The 20,978-nt window shown below is 44.2% G+C and overlaps 1 protein-coding gene across 4 annotated transcripts in view; it reads left to right on the forward strand.

Annotated features, from left to right (window-relative positions):
• LOC110485507 (protein spire homolog 1) overlaps positions 1–20,706 on the forward strand; it is a 48,713-nt gene extending 28,007 nt beyond the window's left edge. The window contains exons 4-17 of one of the 4 annotated variants that reach the window (XM_021556592.2): positions 1,655–1,780; positions 4,652–4,726; positions 6,426–6,590; positions 6,722–6,808; positions 10,187–10,316; positions 10,966–11,007; positions 12,849–12,896; positions 13,937–14,100; positions 14,227–14,326; positions 14,775–14,917; positions 16,828–16,965; positions 17,175–17,273; positions 17,398–17,654; positions 17,842–20,706. In XM_021556592.2, coding sequence (XP_021412267.1) covers positions 1,655–1,780; positions 4,652–4,726; positions 6,426–6,590; positions 6,722–6,808; positions 10,187–10,316; positions 10,966–11,007; positions 12,849–12,896; positions 13,937–14,100; positions 14,227–14,326; positions 14,775–14,917; positions 16,828–16,965; positions 17,175–17,273; positions 17,398–17,654; positions 17,842–18,103 — 1,836 coding nt within the window. In that variant the 3' untranslated portion in view covers positions 18,104–20,706. The remainder of the gene's footprint in view (positions 1–1,654; positions 1,781–4,651; positions 4,727–6,425; positions 6,591–6,721; positions 6,809–10,186; positions 10,317–10,965; positions 11,008–12,848; positions 12,897–13,936; positions 14,101–14,226; positions 14,327–14,774; positions 14,918–16,827; positions 16,966–17,174; positions 17,274–17,397; positions 17,655–17,841) is intronic. The other 3 variants (XM_021556609.2, XM_036944055.1, XM_021556618.2) reach the window with 3 other exon arrangements.
• The last annotated feature ends 272 nt before the right edge of the window (positions 20,707–20,978 follow it).

A 20,978-nucleotide genomic window follows, 5' to 3' on the forward strand; every position in this document is an offset into this window, starting at 1 on the left:
TTATAACCACTACACAGCCTACATCGTTGTCACCATATTAGCTAAAGTAACATCATAGTCAACATAGCTAATAGAACTAACGCATTAGTAAACACGCTACAGTCATGCAGTAATGTTACAGTGTACAGTCAGTCAGTAAGCAGTTTAGCAGTTACACCAGTGGGCCCCGCTGACAATAAATCAGTTAAACCAAAAGCTTACCTTGACTTGAAAGAGTTCCAGTGTTGTGTTGGATAGTCAAAGCCAGCTAGCTAGCATAGATCCCTCTGTTTGAGCAGGGTGTTTGAGTAGGCTAATCTAACTAGCTGCATTTTCTAGCTCCAGTGAAATTGTAGTAAGTGTAAGTGAAACTGATAGTGAAAAAAAATGAAGAAATTACTCTTGCTTCTCCTTCATTTTTAGCGTATGCTTGCGGTACTAGATTCATTTTCTGATCCTTTGATTGTGTGGATAACATGTCAGTTCATGCTGCAAGAGCTTTGATAGGTTGAATGACGTCCTCCGGAAGTTTTCATAATTACTGTGTAAGTCTATGGATGGGGGTGAGGACCATGAGCCACCTAGGTTTTGTATTGAAGTCACTGTACCCAGAGGAGGACGGAAGCTAGCTGTCCTCCGGCTACACATGGTGCTACCCTACAGAGTGCTGCTGAGGCTACCATAGACCTTCATTGCAAAATAGTATGTTTTAATCAATTATTTTGTGACATGTGAATAAATTTCGTATAGTTTTATCTAAAAAGGATAATTTTTTAAATGCAAAAAATCCCTCATGTTTTTATGAAATTCACTGAGGATGGTCCTCCCATTCCTCCTCTGAGGAGCCTCGACTGAACTGTAGTCTTCAGCCTTCCATCCGACCCGGCCCGAGGAGGACAGACATGACAGTGGTGAATTAATGATTCTAGAGACAGGGCCCAGGGGATGGAACCAGGTCTCCATAGCGACTGCTAGCAAGGTTATCTGAGGCTGTGGACATCTGAGCTGCCTGGGTGACAGTGTCGCTGTTGTCTTGCCAGCCCTACTGCCTGATGGCTAGATGTCTCCTCTAATAGCTGTCATCCTCTCTATCCTCCAGTCCACCCTCGTCTTTCTCTCTGTCTGATGTTAACTACAGAGCCTTACCCTAAAGGAACTGCCTGCCTCTCTCTAACTGCCTTCTAGATGTTTCACAACATTTCAGATGTATGTTACTGTGTGATTTATAGTCAGGGCTTTTCTCCTATATCAGCATGACTCTATTAAAGATGAATGGGTCAGGGAATATTGAGATTATGGTGCTACTGGGGAAAGACTCCCTAATACCTAATTCTCCATTTCTGCTCCATGCTTCCTCCTCTACACAGCAGCACCATTTATCTAATGGAAATATTGTCGGTTCAGGGAATTTACTTGGTGGGCAAGATTGCAGATGAGACGGCCAACCATTTTCTGTTAGAATTTGAGGCGCTATATGGGATGGGAAATGCAGTGGACTACTGGTGCCAAGATCATGCCAAGAGCACCTTCTGTTCATCTCAGAGAAACAAGGACATACAGTATTTTGTAATCTACTGTCACAAGGATACGTTCTGTCATCTGCTGAATTACCATATTTACAGTATCTACAATGTTTTACTTACAGTACTACTTCTTTCTCCCTGTCTGTCTGTAGATGTGTGTGTCTCACCTCCCCAGCCCTGGCGATGCCCCCAGCCACTACCAGGCTGTGTGCCGTGCTCTCTACGCTGAGACCAGGGAGCTACGCTCCTTCCTGGAGAAGATCAAGAGTGCCAAAGAGGTGAGGCTACCTACACATCAATGCGTGACCAACTGGGTTCAAACCCCCTGTCTCCAGTGTGCAACAAGACTGTTAGTCCACTGAGCTAAAGGCTAGGATTTAGCTTGGGCAGGTAAAGAAAGTCTTCAGGTCTCAGGAAAGGTTACTCATCATGTGAGGATGGTTCACCAAACCACCTCCATTTACCAATGCTCACAACACACTACGCAGTACCTGACTGCATAGGCCCTCAGCTTGCTTACATAGTGGTTCTGTTCCATTGTCTATACAAGCATACTACTTAGCATGTATTCCCAATACATTGCTTTACCCTATGTAGTATGCTAACCAGTGTGGATATTGGAACAGCTCCGGTCTGTTTCTGGGACCTGATTGACATCTCATTCTCAGGCTCCAGTGCACATAGGACCACTAAAAGGTGAATCTGAATGGTCATCGGCATTCACCACTAGACAACCTTGTACTGTAAATCAGACATACATGTAGACCCGGGACATATGTTCAGAGGTCATGTGACTGGAGAGACATTCATTCAGGAGATTAAGCAGCATGACATTAAGGTGTTTCACATGCTTCAGAGAACTGATCAACATGGCATACTACGTACATGTCCTGTAATGGATCCTACTGTATATCAGCCTTGAGTCGGGTCTGTGTGTTACAGAGGAGGAAAGGAAAGGAATGCAGGTTACTGTGTGTGCGTGCCTCCGTGCGTGCTTGTTACAGAGAAGGAATTCCAGTTACTCTGTGTGTGTGTGTGTGTGTCACAGAGAAGGAATATAGATTACTCTGTGTGTGTGTGTGTGTGTTACAGAGAAGGAATTCAGGTTACTCTCTGTGTGTGTGTGTGTTACAGAGAAGGTATGCAGGTTACTCTGTGTGTTTTACAGAGGAGAAGGAATGCAGGTTACTGTGTGCGTGCGTCCGTGCGTGCTTGTTACAGAGAAGGAATTCCAGTTACTCTGTGTGTGTGTGTGTGTTTTACAGGGAAGGTGTGTGTGTGTGTGTCACAGAGAAGGAATATAGATTACTCTGTGTGTGTTACAGAGAAGGAATTCAGGTTACTCTGTGTGTGTGTGTGTTACAGAGAAGGTATGCAGGTTACTCTGTGTGTGTGTTACAGAATGAATGCAGGGTTTGCTATAGGACAAATATGTGCTCAGATTTTGGAATTGTCCCCATGAACCACATACTGGATGCTACTCCCCAGGGACCCATCCAGCCAAGCAGCACTCCCCCTCCAACGGTAAGAGCTTAGCTATGAAGAAGGGGAGACAAGTGTCAAGTTCTGTGGTTCAGGGGGCTACAGAGAGAGGCTAACTAAACTGGATGCACTATCTGGTGTATGCAACCAGATGTGAATAGGCCAGGATGTAGTCTAGTCTACTGTATGTGGAGGCAGAGACACCCAGAACTATAGCAGTAGATGGGACTAAGGATCTGCTGGACAGTGCAATCTCTGGTCAAGATGCTTGGCTGTTCAATGTGGGATCAAGATTACGTTTGTGTGTTTCTCTGTCTGTGCGTGTGTACATCTCTGTGTGTGTGATACCAGGAGAAATAAGATGAGCTTTTGCCCCTGCATCATTCCCCTCCCCCACTTGTCCTCCTCTGTCTGCCAGCGAGGCAGAGACGTGTTGTCCCACAGGGATTTAGCTAGCTAGCTACAGGACAGCAGGCAGAGAGAGAAACCCTTTCACAACAAAGAGCTCTATAACAGGACAGAAGGACACTATTAAAAACATAGTTGTAGCTGAATCACCAAAGCCACTGCAGTTCCTATTTGCTTGGGGTTAAATACTATAAGTTAGGAAAGGGATGGTATTGTGTTGGTCGTACAAATGAGCACTGGGTGTTAAGTCCAACATCATCTCACCCTGGGCTCCTCTGCTCAGAAATGTCCTTTTTTTAAATGTTTGTCAACAATCATGTTATTCACAGACCATGGGAAAGCTTTCTGTTTTATGCTATGTCATGAAAAGGGAATATGTACCAAACTGTTAATGGTAGACAAGGCAGACACCTTAGCAAATGCCCTTCCAGTGTACTGTGAGTTATGGCTCTATTTCCAGTGAGAGGTGAGGCCCTATAGTAAATCTCCTGTGATTGCTCCATCAAACACCAGTGGGATGCAAGGTGACGCCCCCTCTCTCACCACACATAACAGGGAGAGAGAGGAGGCTTTCCAGTCTGCTGCAGTACAGATCCCTCAGTGTCTTGTCCTCTAATGAACTCGTGAATCAGGAAGTGAAGGGATGCAGGTTGTTCACTGCTTCTTTGGTTGCATCCCAATGCTCTTAGTTCTCTTGCTCACTCTTTCCCACACATTTAAAAGCAGTGGATTGGTTTTAGCATGGGCTAGCTAAGGGAGTTCCCACACTATTTCATACACTCATCTTGACCATGGCTTAAAGCTATAATCTCTGCTATGCATACACTGGCAGGACCATGCTTTATTCCCTATGGCTGCAATGATGATTTTCAGTCACTGATGAAAATGGACTGGGAATGTGTGTGGTGGGAATGTACCATCATGCTAGTTGGTGACATGGCAGGTTGTGAAGGCTCTCGTTAACTGTCATTGATAATCGAAAAGATATCGATTTGTGGGTGTGACTGATAGCAGGGCTAGCTGCCCGTCCTAATGCTGTGGTAGTCAATGAACTTGATTAACTATCGCACAAAAATACTGAAATTTCAAACACTGAAAGGGCATTATCCTTTTCACAATTACAGTATTATTCCAAACTCAGTGTGGCAATATATATAAAATACAGGGGGAAAAAAAATATAAAAAATTGCAATGTTTGACTGCACTGGGCCTTTAAGCGCTCATCTCTCTCACTCTGAACGCCCCCACCTCTCTCGTAGAATCTTCGGAAGATGGGTGGCGAGCCGTCTGAGGATCCCAGCAGAGGCCTAAATGAGCTCCAGAATGCGGACTGGGTAGGTGACCAGCTCCTTATTACCTGGCAACAGCCTTAGGACAGGTTTCCCTAGACTCATTAAAACCTACTCTTGGACTAGCATGTTTGTAGCCCAGGTGTTACGTATGCCTCCTAGAGAGGGAACGCAACACCATGCTACAACTCAACTCCCTGTGGAGTAAAAGAGGTATGGGATTGTAGGTGCGAGTAAAGATGACAAAGGCAAAGAATTTACTGCTTCCTTATCACAGTAAATTTGGGGAAAGGGGGCTGAACGGAACCAAAGTAAATGTCAAAGCCCCCGTTCCTACCGTCCCACTAACTTAGCACCATCTGGTGCGCTAACCAAAATTGAGGGGGTGGTGCGCTAAACAAAATATAGGGGGTGGTCCGCCCAGGTCTTACCTGGTGCGCTAACCAAAATATAGAGGGTGGTCCGCCCAGGTCTTACCTAGTGTGTATAGACAGTAAATACGGGTTATGCCCGCAAGACTCTTGCCTAAGCACTCCCTAGGGACCTTCCCCCCCAACAACCACCACACGACATTCCAGTCGGCGGCAACAACCACCACACGACATTCCAGTCGGCGGCAACAACCACCACACGACATTCCAGTCGGCGGCAACAACCACCACACGACATTCCAGTCGGCGGCAACAACCACCACACGACATTCCAGTCGGCGGCAACAACCACCACACGACATTCCAGTCGGCGGCAACAACCACCACACGACATTCCAGTCGGCGGCAACAACCACCACACGACATTCCAGTCGGCGGCAACAACCACCACACGACATTCCAGTCGGCGGCAACAACCACCACACGACATTCCAGTCGGCGGCAACAACCACCACACGACATTCCAGTCGGCGGCAACAACCACCACACGACATTCCAGTCGGCGGCAACAACCACCACACGACATTCCAGTCGGCGGCAACAACCACCACACGACATTCCAGTCGGCGGCAACAACCACCACACGACATTCCAGTCGGCGGCAACAACCACCACACGACATTCCAGTCGGCGGCAACAACCACCACACGACATACCAATCAGCTCTATTCTCTCAGCAACAACCAACACAGGACATACCAATCAGCTCTATTCTAGCAACAACCAACACAGGACATACCAATCAGCTCTATTCTCTCAGCAACAACCAACACAGGACATACCAATCAGCTCTATTCTCTCAGCAACAACCAACACAGGACATACCAATCAGCTCTATTCTCTCAGCAACAACCAACACAGGACATACCAATCAGCTCTATTCTCTCAGCAACAACCAACACAGGACATACCAATCAGCTCTATTCTCTCAGCAACAACCAACACAGGACATACCAATCAGCTCTATTCTCTCAGCAACAACCAACACAGGACATACTAATAATATATTTTCTGAGCAACATAACACTGGCTTATATAGCTGGAGAAGGAGTCTGTAATGAGATACAGCTGTATCCTGACGAGGGGGTGGGGTCAGCTCTAATTAGCAATGGGGCCGACCAATCAGCTGCTTGGGGGAATTTCAGGAAGCCATCCTGAAACACACATACAAACAAAACCACAACACAGAAGCTGGGGAACTTAACACAGGAGTATCTAGGCTTCATCTGGGTCTGGAAATTGGCCCTATAAGTGTTAAATCATTGGATGAGTACTGTGTTGCTATATGATTTCTGTCCCCCTGCATCCCCCAGGCTAAGTTCTGGATGCAGGTGATGGGAGACCTGCGGAACGGGGTGAAGCTGAAGAAGGTCCAGGAGCGCCAGTACAACCCTCTGGCCATCGAGTTCCAGCTCACGCCCTACGAGATGCTCATGGATGACATCCGCTCCAAACGCTACAAACTACGCAAGGTCATGGTAAGACTGTCAGGTGTCTTAAAAGCATGGTTTGTTGTTTTAAGGTAGTTATGCTCTCTCTTAATCTCTCTGTGTGTGTGTGTGTGTGTGTGTGTGTGTGTGTCTGTGTGTGTGTGTCCTTGCACCTCCAGGTAAACAACGACATCCCACCAAGGTTGAAGAAGAGCGCCCATGAGGTCATCCTAGACTTCATCCGGTCCAGACCTCCTCTCAACCCTGTGAGTGCACAGCCTATAGAAACAACAGATATACTTTACATCAACTAGCAACCTCTTTGGTGTTGGCATGGTGGTGGGCTGAACCATAGAGATACAACTCTGTTCTGTCTCTTTGGGCTGAACAGAGTACCATAGAATGAAATAAGAAGACAACTATTAGCTATGTATGTAAAGTATATCTCTTATCTATATGGGCTGTACAGTTGTAGGGTTTAGAGAGGAGAACATGGGGCATTTTCTCTCCTTCTAATCCTGTTAGTGTACAGTACTGTATAATGAATGTACTATATACTATACGATAGTACATTCTATGGTACCTGTCCCACTTTCCTCTCATTCTGGTGTCTTCTAGTCTTGCCATGCCGTCCTTCCAAGTCTCCTTCATCACTGGAACTTGAGGAAGCCTGGGAATTGGTGCTATGGGTGTCCCCTTTTCATTTAAACCACAAGCCACTGAACCCATCTTTAGTCAAAGAAAGAGTTTTTTATATCCCCCCAAAAATACAGGTAGTTCAGAATTTGGGGTTCTGTGATATGATTATTCTGATTGGAATGAGGGGTGATTGATAGATGTACAGCTCCAGTTGATTATCTGATTATCAATGCTCACTGCCCCAGCCTCTCTGCCCCAGCTTCTCTGCCCCAGCCTCACTGCCCCAGACTCTCTGCCCCAGACTCTCTGCCCCAGCCTCACTGCCCCAGACTCTCTGCCCCAGCCTCTCTGCCCCCGCATCACTATCCCAGCCTCTCTGCCCCAGCCTCACTGAAGTGCCTGCCTCAGTAATTAGAGGAGCAGCACTGACAGTCAAGAGTTATTGTTACAAAGTGACAGTGATATTAATGGTACAGTGATATTAACGGTACAGTGACAGTGATATTAACAGTACAGTGACAGTGATATTAACAGGACAGTGACAGTGATATTAACAGTACAGTGACAGTGACATTAACAGGACAGTGATATTAACAGTACAGTGACAGTGATATTAACAGTACAGTGACAGTGATATTAACAGTACAGTGACAGTGATTTTAACAGTGACAGTGACAGTGATATTAACAGTACAGTGACAGTGATATTACCGGTATAGTGACAGTGATATTAACGGTACTGTGACAGTGACAGTGATATTAACTGTACAGTGACAGTGATATTAACATTACAGTGACAGTGATATTAACAGTACAGTGACAGTGATATTAACAGTACAGTGAAATTAACAGTACAGTGAAATTAACAGTACAGTGACGGTGATATTAACAGTACAGTGACAGTGATATTAACAGTACAGTGATATTAACTGTACAGTTACAGTGATATTAACAGTACAGTGACAGTGATATTAACAGTACAGTAACAATGATATTAACAGTACAGTGATATTAACAGTACAGTGATATTAACAGTACAGTGACTGTGATATTGACAGTACAGTTATATTAACAGTACAGTGACAGTGATATTAACAGTACAGTGAAATTAACAGTACAGTGATATTAACAGTACAGTGACAGTGATATCAACAGTACAGTGATATTAACAGTACAGTGACAGTGATATTAACAGTACAGTGACAGTGATATTAACAGTACAGTGACAGTGATATTAACAGTACAGTGACAGTGATATTAACGGTATAGTGACAGCGATATTAACGGTACAGTTACAGTGATATTAACGGTACAGTGACAGTGATATTAACGGGACAGTGAAATTATCAGTACAGTGACAGTGATATTAACAGTACAGTGACAGTGATATTAACAGTACAGTGATATTAACAGTACAGTGAAATTGACAGTACAGTGGCAGGGATATTAACAGTACAGTTATATTAACTGTACAGTGACAGTGATATTAACAGTACAGTGACAGTGATATTAACAGTACAGTGGCAGTGATATTAACAGTACAGTGACAGTGATATTAACAGTACAGTGACAGTGATATTAACAGTACAGTGATATTAACAGTACAGTGACAGTGATATTAACAGTACAGTGAAATGATCAGTACAGTGACAGTGATATTAACAGTACAGTGAAATTAACAGTACAGTTACAGTGATATTAACAGTACAGTGACAGTGATATTAACAGTACAGTGAAATGAACAGTACAGTGACAGTGATATTAACAGTACAGTGATATTAACAGTACAGTGAAATTAACAGTACAGTGACAGTGAAATTAACGGTACAGTGGCAGTGATATTAACAGTACAGTGATATTAACAGTACAGTGATATTAACCGTACAGTGCCAGTGATATTAACAGTACAGTGATATTAACAGTACAGTGGCAGTGATATTAACAGTACTGTGACAGTGATAATAACAGTACAGTGAAATTAACAGTACCGTGCCAGTGATATTAACAGTACAGTGATATTAACAGTACAGTGACAGTGATATTAACAGTACAGTGACAGTGATATTAACCGTACAGTGCCAGTGATATTAACAGTACAGTGATATTAACAGTACAGTGGCAGTGATATTAACAGTACAGTGGCAGTGATATTAACAGTACAGTGGCAGTGGTATTAACAGTACAGTGACAGTGATATTAACAGTACAGTGATATTAACAGTACAGTGACAGTGATATTAACAGTACAGTGATATTAACAGTACAGCGACAGTGATATTAACAGTACAGTGAAATTAACAGTACAGTGACAGTGATATTAACAGTACAGTGAAATTAACAGTACAGTGACAGTGAAATTAACGGTACAGTGGCAGGGATATTAACGGAACAGTGATATTAACAGTACAGTGACAGTGATATTAACGGTACAGTGACAGTGATATTAACAGTACAGTGATATTAACAGTACAGTGATATTAACAGTACATTGACAGTGATATTAACAGTACAGTGATATTAACAGTACAGTGACAGTGATATTAACGGTACAGTGATATTAACAGTACAGTGACAGTGATATTAACGGTACAGTGACAGTGATATTAACAGTACAGTGATATTAACAGTACATTGACAGTGATATTAACAGTACAGTGATATTAACGGTACAGTGACAGTGATACTAACGGTACAGTGACAGTGATATTAACAGTACAGTGATATTAACAGTACATTGACAGTGATATTAACAGTACAGTGATATTAACGGTACAGTGACAGTAATATTAACAGTACAGTGACAGTGATATTAACAGTACAGTGATATTAACAGTACATTGACAGTGATATTAAGAGTACAGTTACAGTGTCTTTAAGGTTTAGGAGGTAGCGGTGAAAGGCCTGATGTCCATTACTCTGATGCCCATAACTCAGTGTGAGTGCATGTATGTATCTGCGTGTGTGTGTGTGCACATGTGTGTGTGCGCTTGTGCGTTTGTGTGTGTAGGCAGCAGCCAGGAAGCTGAAGCCCCAGCCCCAGGTTCCTCCCACGTTGCACGAGAGGATCCTGGATGAGATCAAATCTGAGAGGAAACTGAGACCTGTCTCTCCTGATGTGATCCGCAGGAGCAGGCTGGGTGAGTGACACCTCTGTCTTTATTTATTTTCTCTTTCTTTCTTTCTTTCTTTCTTTCTTTCGTTCTTTCTTTCTTTCTTTCTTTCTTTCATTCTTTCATTCTTTCTTACTCTCCCTCTCTCTCACACACACACACAAACACACACACTCACACTCATTTTGTGAGAAGTTGAAGTATGTTGTGATTATGCACTTTCACGGGTGCTGGGCATTGGCATGAATGAAAGACACAAGGTGAATCCTACTTTCTTTCATTGGTTTGAACGATGCTTCCCCCCAGCCAAGTGGATGCCTGTGCTGTTCGGCATTACAGCTCTGTTTGTAGTACAACTTAAACATATATCTTGTCTGGTGTTATGCCAAGTGCCTGTATTGACTATAACCTAACCAATCCTTAGAATCTGAAGAGAGAATTAATTTTATTTAATTATTATGTTAATGATTTCTCACCATTGGCTATGCACTTTCTACTGACTACGTTAATCATTGTACATTTCCTAACATACAGTACTGTACTGCACTATGGACAGCTGCCAGACCTGTCGGCAGATGATGTCTTTCTGCTTGCTAACTTAATATATATATTCTGCCCGTAATCCTCCTACGGATAGCTTAATAACTCTGTAATGCCATCATTGTTTCTCTTGCAGTAATTCGGCCTCTTAGCATGTCTCAAAGTTTTGACTTGTCAGGTAAAGATCTGTCCGGTTACCTGGCTGTTTCTTTACGTCTCTATCTATCGTGGTTGTTGTCCATCTGCCCAAGAAAGAGCACGCACATTAATGCTCTCATCTCATGCTTCTTCATGCTTCCGTGGTGGTGTTGATGGTTGGCTTGGTTGGCTCTGCACCGCAGCAGTGTGCTCTCTGGTTGTGATGTCAGGATGTCAGACACTGGTCAGGATGAGAACTCTCAAGCGCAGAAGGGAGGTTGATGGCTTCCTTCACATCAGCAACTCACTCATAGACAACTTCAGCATATCTTTCAATCATTCTGAACCTTAGTTCAATTCTTATGACACTTGTTTTTGAATCTCCACATGGAATGTGAAAGGGCTTAATGATCTACTCAGACTTAGCCCAGGGATAATGTTAAGTTAGATGCAGCCTTACATACCATAGGCAGTTGTGAAAAAGACTGAGGTAGATGTGACTCAAACAGGCCAATGGTTTTATTCGCTGCCTGTCACTACAGTACATTTCTGATAATGAACTATTTCTCGAAGGCACACTTGCTGACGTCAAAAGCAGTTGTTTTTCTGCATCTCCACACAGCTGGTGCACATTGTTCTCAGTCCCTCAGGAGGAATTGTAAAACAGTATTTTCCTTGTCTAAATGGTTGAATAATGCTCACTTCAAATTTTTTTTAAATTCTGGGATTAGTCTAAACTAATTTGATCTTCCTAAATTTTTCTCTAGTCTATTGTTGCGCTTGGGTTGAAACCTACAGTATGTTAAAAACATATTTGATATTAATAAAAGTCCGTAGCCTATAGCCAGTAGAGACAACAGAACTCCTGCCTCCCACTGAAGAATCTATTCATGGAATTCTGCTTCTGTGCCCTTTTCTTTTCCATACTAACATAAATCAGGGAAAGAGTTGCCTTAGCTAAAGAACACCATTACTCAGAAATTCTCATTACAAACAACCAAGACGTGCATAACTACCTTCCTTGGTTTCCTAGAAAATGGCGGTCCTCCTCACACAAAGCAGTTGTTCATCTTGGAGAGTGAGTCTGCAGAATTTAATCAGAGGTGGGATCAGTGAGCTGCGTAGACAGGAGCTGTCGGCACACACACACACACACACACACACACGCAGAACACACGCAGAACACACATACACCTGTCGGCTCTGTTCAACACAAAAAAAGCACATTCTCACAAAAACATCACACTGTATCTCCAACATCGCCTGCATTGGTCACTTAGCACTTCTGATTAACTTACAGTATATGGCCGTTTTTAAAACAGATAAGAAGAGGATGCCTTCTGTTTTATAAGGTTGTACTGCAGTGGTTACCCAAAAAATGTCATCACATCCTCTAGTGAGATAGATAGCCAATGAATTTACATTGGTGACACTGAAAATCATTTCTAATAATCTACACTCTCTTACTCTTTTATGTGTCAACACTTCCTGTTGTGGGCGGGGTATCTGAGCTTTGACAAGTCTGATTGGCTGTGCTTGACATTTCTCCCACTGATCCCAGCGTCTTTCATCACACCGGAGGCTCTTTGACCCTTTGCTCATCCACGGCTACTAGTCGGTTCAATTTATTGTTGTGCAGCTTTAATGTGTGTGTGTTATGTGTATGTGTGCGTGCGTACGTGAGTGTGTATGTGATGGTTGGCTATCTGAACTTCATTGCAGCTGGGTACTTATCCCCTTACTTTGTGGCCAGATTCTCCAATACCAATACTCACCGAGAGAGAGAGCCTGTCATTTGACTACAGAACTCTATGTTTGGGGATAGGGATAAACCATTAGTACAATCTGTCCTATCATATTTAAGGAAGTGTTCCCTTTTAGGTGGAGGCATATACTACAGCACTCCACAGTTGATCCTTACACGTCAAGGTAAAGTATGTGGAGTGGTTTGGCTCTGTTTATGTGACTAGCAACTTGTGTGCTGCAACACATAATGTTAGCACTGTTTTGTTTGTCTGCCTATTTGGCTGTATCCTAACACTACTGCTTATGCCTCGACTAAAATAGACTGAATTATACTATTTCGACAAATATAGTTTACAGAAACCAGTGCTTTACAATGTTTTTGCTTTTGACTGACACTGAGCATAGTGCCAGAAATGGTGGATGTTTGATCTGCTCTAGTTTAAACCTGGATTCTAGGACCAGTCAGTCTTCTCCCAGGCAGGCAGGTTTAGAAGCTCCAGGACAGCAGTAGAGGAGGAGGGCCTTGGCCTCCCACTGAGGTGATGAGCTCACATTTTAGCCTTTTTCCAGAATAGGTATTCACATGCTCACTGCGTGGTCCTTTTCACAGAGAGGGAGATAAAGAGAGGGTGATAAAGAGAGAAAGAGGGAGACAGAGAGAGAGAGCGCCTGGCAAGGCCTCAATGCATCCACAGATCAGATCGGCCTCTGCTACTGATTATCTGCTGCTTCCAGCACTCTCTTCTCCATCCCTTCCTCCGTCACCCCCTCCCTCCCTATTTTATCTCTCTCTCTCTTAGGGGGAGAAGTTGTCAATGAGGCTAGGAGGGAGGGAGTCAGCTAGGGTTAGGGTTTCATTAGAATCCTGCTCAGTCCAGGTCTTAAAGGGTAATGAAAGTAGAATCCATGTTGTGTGTATAACACCAGGCTGCTTCTCCGTCTCTCCTCAACTCACACTCCCTCTTCCCTACCGCTGGTGTCTTCCCCTCGGGTCTGTTCAGGACTGTGCAACGTTACCGAACACTCAGATAGAAATGTATCACATAGAACAGATATGTCTGGCTGTCATGTGGAGCTGGGAATTCTGTTCCCAGCTCTATTCATGATATTTCTATCTGCGGTGTTCAGTATAGTTAGCTACTTTGCATCCTGCTGAAATCACCCCTGGGTATTTGAGTTGTCCTCTGTCTGATCAGTCTTCTTGTGACAACCTCTCTGTCCAGATGTGTCCAGCCCTGACGGCCGCAGGAAGACTTCCAGCACCATGACCCTCAGCAGTCTGTCCAATGGGGGGCCAGGGTTACCAGGGGGTGGAGCCCAGGCCCTATGTCAGAGGAAGAGGCTGAAAGCACCCACCCTGTCAGAACTGGACAGCTCCGACTCTGACGTAAGTGTGTCTGTGTGTATATGTGTGTGTGCTCGCACGTGCATTTGTGTGTGTGGGTGTGTCTTCTTCTGGTAGTTGACATCAGTATACATCCTACAGCACTGCTCTCTGTTGTTCCCCTTACAGGATGACATCACCATTGGGGGTCAAAAGTCAGCTAGTAGCTCCAGTGTCTCTACATCGGTGGTGGACGACACCTCTCCAGAGTCTGTACTGGGCAGGAAGAGTGAGTTGACTTGTGGACCAGAAGGCCAGTGTTAGGGTTAGGGTTCGGCCAGGGTGTGCACATGAAGCTAGGGTTGGGGTTAGGGTTCAGCCAGGGTGTGGACATTAAGCTAGGGTTGGGGTTAGGGTTCAGCTAGGGTTAGGGTTCAGCTAGGGTTAGGGTTCGGGTTCAGCTAGGGTTGGGGTTAGGGTTCAGCTAGGGTTGGGGTTCGGGTTCAGCTAGGGTTCGGGTTCGGGTTCAGCCAGGGTGTGGACATGAAGCTATGGTTAAGGTTATCATAGAGATCCTATAATGTGCTTTCACAGCTCTCAGCTGTTCACCCGACAGCTCTTCTATGCTAAGAATAATGCTGTCAAAGAGGGAGTGTTCTCAGTCAACTTAACTGGTAATATAAGGGTTTGAGTACTACATTAAAGTATATCACACATGTCCGTCCCCCCACCCCCAGCTCCACCCATGTTCCTGCCCATCTCCTCAACCCCCCAGCCTGAGAGACGGCAGGCCCCCCAGAGGAGACACTCCATTGAGAAGGAGACGCCCACCAACGTACGGCAGTTCATACCCCCATCCAGACAGAGCTCCAAGTCTCTGGTGAGTAACAGAAGAGAAGTAGGAAAAGAGAAGAGTTTATCAATCTAGAGAAAATGAGCACATTGGAGATTTTGGTTCCTGAATAGTGTGTCAGTTTGTCTTGTGTTCATCAGCCTCCATCTTCTTTCTGTTAGGTGATGCTCCTAACACCCCACCTCCAATCCCCCCACCTCTTCTCCTCCACACTAACCCCTTTAACCCCTGTCCTCACCCTCTTCCATACACCTCTATAACCCCTGGCCTCCCCCTCTTCCATCCACCTCTATAACCCCTGGCGTTCCCCTCTTCCATACACCTCTATAACCCCTGTCCTCCCCCTCCTCCATACACCTCTATAACCCCTGTCCTCACCCTCTTCCATATACCTCTATAACCCCTGTCCTCACCCTCTTCCATACACCTCTATAACCCCTGTCCTCACCCTCTTCCATATACCTCTATAACCCCTGTCCTCACCCTCTTCCATACACTTCTATAAACCCTGTCCTCCCCCTCTTCCATCCACCTCTATAACCCCTGTCCTCCCCCTCTTCCATCCAGCTCTATAACCCCTGTCCTCACCCTCTTCCATACACCTCTATAACCCCTGTCCTCACCCTCTTCCATACACCTCTTTATCCCCTGTCCTCCCCCTCTTCCATCCACCTCTATAACCCCTGTCCTTCTCAGGTCGGGAGGATAGCCCACCATCTGTTCCCCTGGACCCCCCTCCTCCTCCACTCCCCTCCCTACACCCTCCACCCCTTACGGAGCTCCTACCCTGTCGAGGTGTTTGTCTTGGGCATGGTGTGGTCTGCCCTGTCTGCTCTCTGCAGGGGAAGAAAGCCTATCAAGGTTTGCCAGTCGCCCCTTATGTCCCTGCTGGCGCATCGTAGTTCATCATCATCTCTTCTAATGCTTCCTGCTTTCCTAGAGACCCATCCCTCAGCCCAGGACTGTTGCTGTTTTCATAGAAAGCCCTTCAGTTTAGGTGTGATTGTCATATTGCATTTTGACAGTCAACAGCAGATGCATCCGTCACTGGAGCCCCAATCATTCCATCATACTCAACTTTCCTCCATTTAACCGTAGTTGTAGTCATTGTGATTGCAAGCATCATGTAGCCTAGCGAGCCACTGCCAATTAAAACAATGCTCTAGATAGATGAAATCCTTCATTTTGTGTATACTGTATATAACGTACTGTTGTTCAGTAGCAAGTATAAACTCCCTGTTTTTTTGTTATTGTTGATACTCCCTGGGATCTCCCCCTCCCTCCCTGTCTCTGGGCCAGAGACAATGGAGCCCACTGTTTCTGAGTCATAAGATCAGCAGCAGGAGCCACAGCAACATTACAGAGTTACAGTATATTAATGGTTCTTCTGAGCCTGAGAAACATTAGCTGGGTGCAACAACAACAAAAACTTTGAATGGAGACACACTATTGAGACACATTATTGAGACACATTATTGGAACAACACCAGGATGACCAGTAATTGCAGCAGCAATAGACCTGGTGTACTGTTGAATGTAACATCTCCGTAGTCTCACCGCACGCTTATTTATTGAAGTCAGAAACGGGCAGAAAGAAGCAGAAAACCAACCGCAACCCCAGCTACAGAGCAGAGGGGCCTTGTCTGTTTTTAGGTTGTCTAGACTTTTAAGTGAAGCAGAACTAAGTAGAGGATTTCTGGAATTTTCACAAATATTGACATTATCTTTCATCACTCAAGTTGTTTACTCGTTCCTTGCCCTTTGTTTGCCCCCTCATCTTGCCAAATGAACAATGGAGACTTTCTTTGGCCAAACGAGTCTGAACCCGGACAGAGGGCATCGAGAGGTGCTGGTGTGTGTGGACGGAATGGTAACAAGGGCAGTGAGTGCGGTTGTCGTAGTAACCCGGCCGGTGCTGTGTGTGTGTGTGTTTTCAGGAGGAGTTCTGTTTCCCAGTAGAGTGCTTGTCCCTGACGGTGGAAGAGGTGATGCACATCAGACAGGTGCTGGTCAAAGCAGACCTGGAGAAGTTCCAACAGTACAAGGACGTGTACAACGCTATGAAGAAGGGAAAGGTCCGTTTACCGCTGGTCATTTACACCCAGCTGAAGTACAAGTTTCTCGGACTAAACATCACAGTACCTATTGTTGGGGAAAATCATCTTACTTGTTCCTTTCGAAATATTTGTAGTCACTGGATTTGATCACACACTGCTTTTTGAATGATTTGATTGCTTTTGTGCAACTTTTGATGCACCTGTTCTGAATTCCTTCTTTGTTACAGCTTTGCTTCTGTTGCCGATCCAAAAGGTTTTCCTTGTTCACCTGGTCCTACACCTGCCAGTTCTGCAAAAGGCCTGTGTGTTCACAGTGCTGTCAAAAAGTATGTCATATCTATTCTCCCACACTGATAGAAAGTCAGCCCATAATATTGACAGTCCTATACTGTACCTCCAGTGTCTTTATGAGTGTGTTCATACTCTGCTCTATGTCTGTCTCTCTGTTAGATGAGGCTGCCCTCCAAGCCCTATGCCAACCTGCCCATCTATTCCCTGGGCTCTACCACCACTCTACCCAGGGACCGGGTAGCAGCTCTGGGGAAAGCTGCCAGTTTAGCTGGTCCAGCAGCAGCAGTTTCAGCAGGAAAAGGAAAAGCAGCAGCAGCCTCAGCAGCAGCAGGACCAAGCAGAGCAGCAGCAGCCTCCAAGCCTGAGAAGCCCTCTACCAGCCACCACCGCCTCAGCCTTCAGAAGACCATGTCCAAGTAGGCACCCCTCTACTTCTTCTCTAGATTATAACACTCCCTGTTTAGATTTACAAGACTTATTCTCAGATGAAGTGTCGTTCTATTTTAAGAGCAACTGTAGCCGACTGAGCCCAGTGAGGGACAGGGACAGAACCTACTCTGTTACACAACTTAGTGTTAACCTCTCCTCTCCTCCCTCTCTCAGGTTGTCTAAGCACAGTAGTCTGGAGAAGTCCCAGTCCCGTGACGAGGTGGAGCTCCCAGTGGAGCTGACGGAGGACTGGAGCACCATGGAAGTGTGTGTAGACTGCAAGAAGTTCATCCACGACATCATCTCCTCCAGCAAGCACAGCCTCTCCCTGGCCACCAAGCGGGCGCGCTTAAAACGCAAGACCCAGTCCTTCTACATGTCGTCCCCCAAGGGAGCTGATTACCGACCCTCGGAAAGAACAATCAACGAGGTCTAGACTCTCCCCTCGTCCTTGTCTACCTTCTCCATGGTCTTCTAGCTGCTCCCAGAACTTATGGCACAATACAGAACTCTGACTGACTGTGTTTTGATCTGGATGACCGTGCTGCGATCCGGCCTATACCAGTAGACGTGTCTAGTTTAGTCTGTCTGTCGATGCTGTCAGAGCGGGCTGTGGATCTTTACTTTTCCTTGGAGATATGTGGACTGTGTAGTCAGTGCTTGTTGCCATGTCCTCTGATCGTCACATACAGTACGAGTACTTTCAGACAAAAGGATACTAGTCCATTTTTATACAATATTTTGCTCAGTAATGTAATTTCTCCCATAATGTTTTGCCATAGAGAGGTGGTTAAGGACACTGAATGATCAAATGTAAAGTATGAGGTAGTGTAAAGATTCAAAGCGGTATGACCTCAATCACCCCCTATACTGTGGTAGGAGCTACTCGCCCACAGAAAAATCAATGAGCACAAGGCAAAATAATACTCCATATTTGAATTCCTCAGGCTGTGGTATTCTATTGTAAGAGAGTAGGTGTGATGCTAACAACACAAGTCCCATACTGAGAGCTGTGAACACCTTAAAGTGGAGACAATATGAGACAAAAGCAACAAACGATTGGATGAGGACTTGAAAGGATATGGAACTGTAGATGTTTTTTTGACAAGTTATCATTTTCTACGGTATGGTATACATGTGTACATATGGTTCGGCTTAGGTGGTTTGTGGTGAAAAGTTGTCTCCCCCTTTTTACTCTTCTTGACATGTTCAGGTTATTTTTAGCTGACGGTACAATAATGAATTATGCTCATTGATGTTCTCTGGGTTCTGAGCGGTCTTGATGAAGCATCATTTTACCATAAAGAATAACAGGTAAATAAACAGCGTGTCACTTTGCTCAAAGTTGGATCATACCCATGAAGGTAGCCCAAACCGCTCACCTGTCTCTCCGTAGGCGTTAGGGTCTACAGGAATGTCAGGTGTCAGCTTTAGTGCCAAAAGATTCCCTTCTGTCTAAATCATAATATAAAACCCACATAAGTATTTGGTGTAAATACTCATTGACCTTGCTATAGATAGCCATCGCAGCCCCCGATTAGAGCATGCTTCTCCAAAAGACGTCAGACTGCTGAATATACTGACTATAGAAATAGAATGAATAGAACGGGCGTCCCCATTCAAGTCAATGATGGCATAATGGGTGGACTGGCAGACATTTTGAGTCTACACATGCCTAGGTCACAAATATATAGGTTAAGACAACGTCGTCATAAATCTGGGAACAGTGCCGTTGCTAACTGCCAGCGCTGTTGCCAACTACCATTGTTGTATATTATTATGGGATATTAGAATCCCGTTGTCTTAACCTTTGTCATCTTCAACCTAGACCCATGCCAGGAAGTAAAATCAGGATGTGTACCCTTCATACTGTGCTTTGCTGTTTTGTTGAGTCAACTCAACTGACATTACAAAAAATGTATTCCATTGCTTGAGTTACATCAGTTAGCATCATTTGAATGAACAGTCTTCATTACCATGGCAATCCAGCATCAGTTGATAGAACATTCCATGGAAATTATAACCATGGAATAACCATGGAAATTATCGCATCGCAATACCATGGAGCCATTGTGAGTGTACAGACGAGTTTACCAGTCAAATGTACAGAGTTAGCGCTTCCAAGCCTGTTCTATTCATTCTATTTCTATGATACTAATGCTATGACATGATGAAGGAACAGTATTGACACAGTTTTTGTCACTGGTAGTTGAACACGAGCGATATCATTGAGCAGGTACAGTAATTATGCTAGATAATCATGACAAAAGCAGACAGAAACAGTAGAAATCACTTTTTGTCAATATTTTGTATAGCCTGTGCCCCCAAAAATCATCTAGTCTGTCCCAGTAACAAGCATGCGCCCCCAGAAATATATGCATATATGAAATGATCTCAAATGGTCTTTCTTTGCTTTACAATAGTTATGGTATGATTTAACATGCTTAAAACCACCCTCTGTTTTATTGTATAGGCAGCAAAGAATGGTATTACACGCTACTCTCATGTTCAACTCAAAGCCTCAAAATGATGCCTTCATGAATTTGTATATCAGTTGTGTGTGACTGTGGTGTGTCTTAACCATACAGTTTGTCTCTAAACCCGAAGCAGAAGCATATTTCGGGAGCCAGGAATCAGGATGTATGTATATTAAAGTGACTATTACAAATCCAGTCTTGTTCCTTATATTTCTGCCTTAAATACACTGCCTTCTTCTCTCATCATTAACATATTATTGTTGTGACAGATTGAATCCATAGCGAGTCAGCATACTGTATGTAAATATTATTTATAGTAATGTCCGTCCATAGAGCAGGTCTGTGTTTCCTTGACACTTTACGTCACAACTAAAATCATTTAGACTTGGGGCTATTAATTTAGCCTAGATCCAAACTAAATTGCTCTGTTTGGTAAAGTGAAACAGAACTATTCAGGTAGGATCCAGGCTACTATTAACTAGTTTAGAGATTGTATCTCACAAAACAAGTCATTGCAGGACAGAATATGGACTACAGTAAGTAGAGGTGATCTATTGTGTGGTACATAAAAGAAAGGCCCATATGTGACAGCAACATGCATGTACTACTGTGTAGCTTGTATCTTTAATCTGTTCAAACCTTCCAGATGTAACTCCCTCCAGGAGAGCTCAAGAAATGATGACAAAGAATAATAAAAATGTAATGCAATACCTTTACAATGTTGTATGGATATTTCATTAAGTGACATGCCGGCTTTTCAAGAAGAAAAAAATATATAGAGAAAGCAATAGATTGAGATGTTTGTTTTTATTGACGTATAAAACAATAATAATT

Source organism: Oncorhynchus mykiss, chromosome 2 (assembly GCF_013265735.2).
Source record: "Oncorhynchus mykiss isolate Arlee chromosome 2, USDA_OmykA_1.1, whole genome shotgun sequence".
Taxonomy (NCBI): Eukaryota; Metazoa; Chordata; class Actinopteri; order Salmoniformes; family Salmonidae; genus Oncorhynchus; species Oncorhynchus mykiss.